The sequence below is a fragment of the Notothenia coriiceps genome, unplaced genomic scaffold (assembly GCF_000735185.1).
Source record: "Notothenia coriiceps isolate Sejong01 unplaced genomic scaffold, NC01 NC01_scaffold00016163, whole genome shotgun sequence".
Taxonomy (NCBI): Eukaryota; Metazoa; Chordata; class Actinopteri; order Perciformes; family Nototheniidae; genus Notothenia; species Notothenia coriiceps.
The window spans coordinates 258-3615 of NW_011348864.1; the positions used below are offsets into that span (position 1 = coordinate 258).

Here is a 3358-nt window from a genome sequence, read left to right on the forward strand (position 1 = left end):
GTTCCTTTAGTCTGAATGTGTGTTTGGTGGCGTGATCATTATTATTTAGAGTCATTGCGTGCCTATTGATTTGAACACGATCCGTGTATCCATCATTTCCTGGTCTTCTCTAGAGAAGAGGGACCAATGAAAACGTTGTCATGTTGCCGTTGTTCAGCATGGAAACATTCATTAGCTAACAATGACATTATTGTTCTATTAATATAAAGGGAGGTCAGGTACTCTTTAAAACGAGCTGCTAGTTATGGGTACTTTTTACTGAAGTACATTTCAAAGCCTCTTTACTTTGACTTGAGTAAAGAAGTTTAGTCAGTACTTCTACTTTCACCAGAGTATTTTTAAACACGAGTATCTGTACTTCTACTTGAGTAAATGTACTTTTGCCATAACGTGTATTTTCTCCCTGTCTTCAGGTGTTCCCTACCTGCGGAAGTCCAGCAGCGTGCGGCTGGTCTCTGGAACGTTCTGGTTGAGCCAGGTGAGGAAGTGGAACTGAGTCACGGTCCGGGTCTCGTTGGTCTGCATGTTCTTCAGGTAGAAGCTACGAACCAGGAAGTCGTCGCACCAGATGTGTTCGGACACCAGGTTCACCTGCGAGGACACACGGATGGACAATACGCGTGAATGTAAAGAAAATGCAAAAGACATCACTTTGACGGTTGCTTAATTGAGAAGAAAACAGTCAAAGCCTAAATGTAACTCATCAGTGGTGCAGGAATGAGTCCTAGACCGGGAAATGAGTCAGCGTGCGTTTCTGGGTTCCCTCGTTCTAGACTTTTAAAGAATGTTGTTTTTGGAGAACAAACAAATATTTTGATAACAGGAGTCATTCCCAGAGCAGGAAGAGCATTTTGTGAGGTTTTGGGAACATTTACTGCTATTTTCTTTGGCTAATATCAATGTTTTTTTGAACGTGTTAGAGGTTAGATTTAGAAAGGTTGGTGGTTAACACAAGTTTACGAGATGTTCCCGTTTTTTATATTCCAAAACCAAATGGACAATCCCATTGGTTTGTAATCTTTGGTCCTCATTGAAACACCTAATCCTACAAAGTGTTATCTGTTTAATATGTCGTAATAAAAACACATCTTTCCATCAAGAACCTAGATTGATAAATTGCTGTCTTGGGACATCACTTGGTAACACTTTATTTTGATAGTCCATAGTTAACACTCTATAAGTCATCAGTTGACATTTAGTAGCATGTCAACAGTGCATCAGTTGACATGTGTCAGTTGACATTCAACAGCACCGTTCAAACCGACACGTAACTAAGCATTAGTTGATGATCAACAGATAAGCAACTAAAGTCTAAAGTTGCTTATCTGTTGATCATCAACTAATGGTTAATGTATATTCTACTGGCAGTTAGCTGAATGCATGTTACTTGTCTGTTGAAACAGTGTTGTTGAATGTCAACTGATGACTTATAGAGTGTTAACTATGGACTATCAAAATAAAGTGTTACCCATCACTTTAGTAAAAGAGGTTCAGGATTAAAAATCATATATTTTGGGCTCTGGGCTTCAGAAACATTTACGTACATCATTAAGTCATGTTTGTACTGAAAGGATTGTCTCACCTCGTAGATGTGGTACAGGTTGGACCCCTCGTCGGGCCAGTAGTGGTAGCACTGCTTCAGCCCGCTCTCCACCAGAGGAGTCAACATCACAATAACAACACAGCCGTTCTCCCACACCATCTGCAGAGAGAACACACACTTAGGAAATGCCTTAAATGCAACAAGACAGGAGCAACATCTGGAACTGAAGCTCTCTTTCGTTTAAAACCTGGCAGGTATTTAGAGGTTGATACAACCGTCTGAACTCTTGTCCTCTTATTTAGTTCACGCTATAAAAGAACCTTCACACTAAATACACTTCAGAAAATACATAACGTTTCTTGAGGAGGACTCCAGATCTTCTCTTTAAATCTTCAGTGACCTTATGTTCTTTAAAAAGTTTGTTAAGAAGCTTTTTCCCGCGTCCAGGTTCTTGAAATTTGACTGAAGTTTAATTTGGAATAAGATCTAATTTAAAGCTGCTAACAGGAAGCCTGACATGTGTCTGCACTCCCCCACATATTATAGATATCAGTCTAAAATAGTTTAAAGCTTGGCATTAAGATTTGTCTATTTTGGAGGTGGGGTGCAAATGAAATCCAACCAAACACATCGAGACATGTTTACAGCGTTTTAAACTTTGTTGAGAAACTACGATCAGGTCAAGCATTCGGCACGGAGAGTAATTTCTCTCGAGGTCTTCCATCCACAAAGTGAGACTCGGCACACACTCGTATATGTTTTCTCTGGAGATCCATTCGACTCTGATCAGAGGCAACAGTTAATGGAAGTCATAAAACAATGCGGCTCTCCAATCATCGCCTGAGATAATCAAGATGGTTTGGGTCAGCGGAGACTTCAAGACACATTCATTGTGCCTGGTTTTGAATTACTGCTCCTCGACACACACACTGCTTCCCTCATGGATCTGAAGGTGTGACGGTGCATTTTTTTTTTTTGAGGAATGGTGTTAATTCTCCTCGGCTGACAGACTGCTGGGGCGACAAGTTCCCCTCTTTTAATCCTTGCAGTTTGAGGAAAATTCAAATTTAATTTAGACGGTTATTTATCAGCGACGAAAAGTGCACACGGTGCTATTTAGAAAGATTTAAAGTGCTTAAGTGCTTGTTGGGCAAACTGGACATTGTAGAATATGTTCAGCAGAGAAGGAATAAGTATTCAGATGTATTACTAAAGTATTAATACCACAGTGTAGAAATACTGTTACAAGTATTGCTATTTTCTACATAACACACACATTAATACATACACCCCTATTATACCCATGCTACACTGTTCTTACAACCATATAAGACTCATGTTATTCGACCCATGTTAGACCGTAACTACACTCTTATTACACCCATATTGCACGTGGACATCGCCTTTCGAATGACCATTTAAAGGTTAATATGAACCTGCAAAGTAACTAAGGCAGTAGAATAAATGGAGAGGAGTAAAGAGCACAGTATTTGCTTCCAAAAGGGAGTGGACTTGTGGAATAAACCTCTAAATTGTACTTAAGAACAGTACTTGAGTTAATATACTTAGTTAATGTCCGACACGGCCCTTCAGTACTCTGACACAATATGACACACAGAGATTCAAATAAATCAGAGCCTGAGAATTCTCTGTTTGCTGCCAAGATGGTAACAAGCAGGACTGTGAAATGCAGCAAGGACTTGTTTGACGAGGGGACCTTTCCATTGCACACACACACACACACACACACACACACACACACACACACACACACACACACACACACACACACACAATGCTGGCCACAATAACTTA

General features: G+C 40.1%; 1 protein-coding gene across 1 annotated transcript; it reads right to left on the reverse strand.

Moving 5' to 3' along the window:
• Nucleotides 1-420: 420 nt before the first annotated feature.
• LOC104949415 (receptor-type tyrosine-protein phosphatase N2-like) lies at nucleotides 421-1727 on the reverse strand. The gene is made up of 2 exons (XM_010775774.1): nucleotides 1583-1727; nucleotides 421-591 (listed from the first exon to the last, which is right to left on the reverse strand). Exons 1-2 carry the CDS (start codon nucleotides 1700-1702, stop codon nucleotides 421-423), a joined length of 291 nt encoding a protein of 96 aa, XP_010774076.1. The 5' UTR covers nucleotides 1703-1727.
• Between the last annotated feature and the right edge of the window lie 1631 nt (nucleotides 1728-3358).

Coding starts and splice junctions, on each gene's coding strand:
- LOC104949415 (XM_010775774.1), bottom strand. CDS start 1,702: ATGGTGTGGGAGAACGGCTGTGTTGTTATTGTGATGTTGACTCCTCTG. Junction 592..1,582: donor ACCTGTACCACATCTACGAG/GTGAGACAATCC, acceptor GTGTCCTCGCAG/GTGAACCTGGTGTCCGAACA.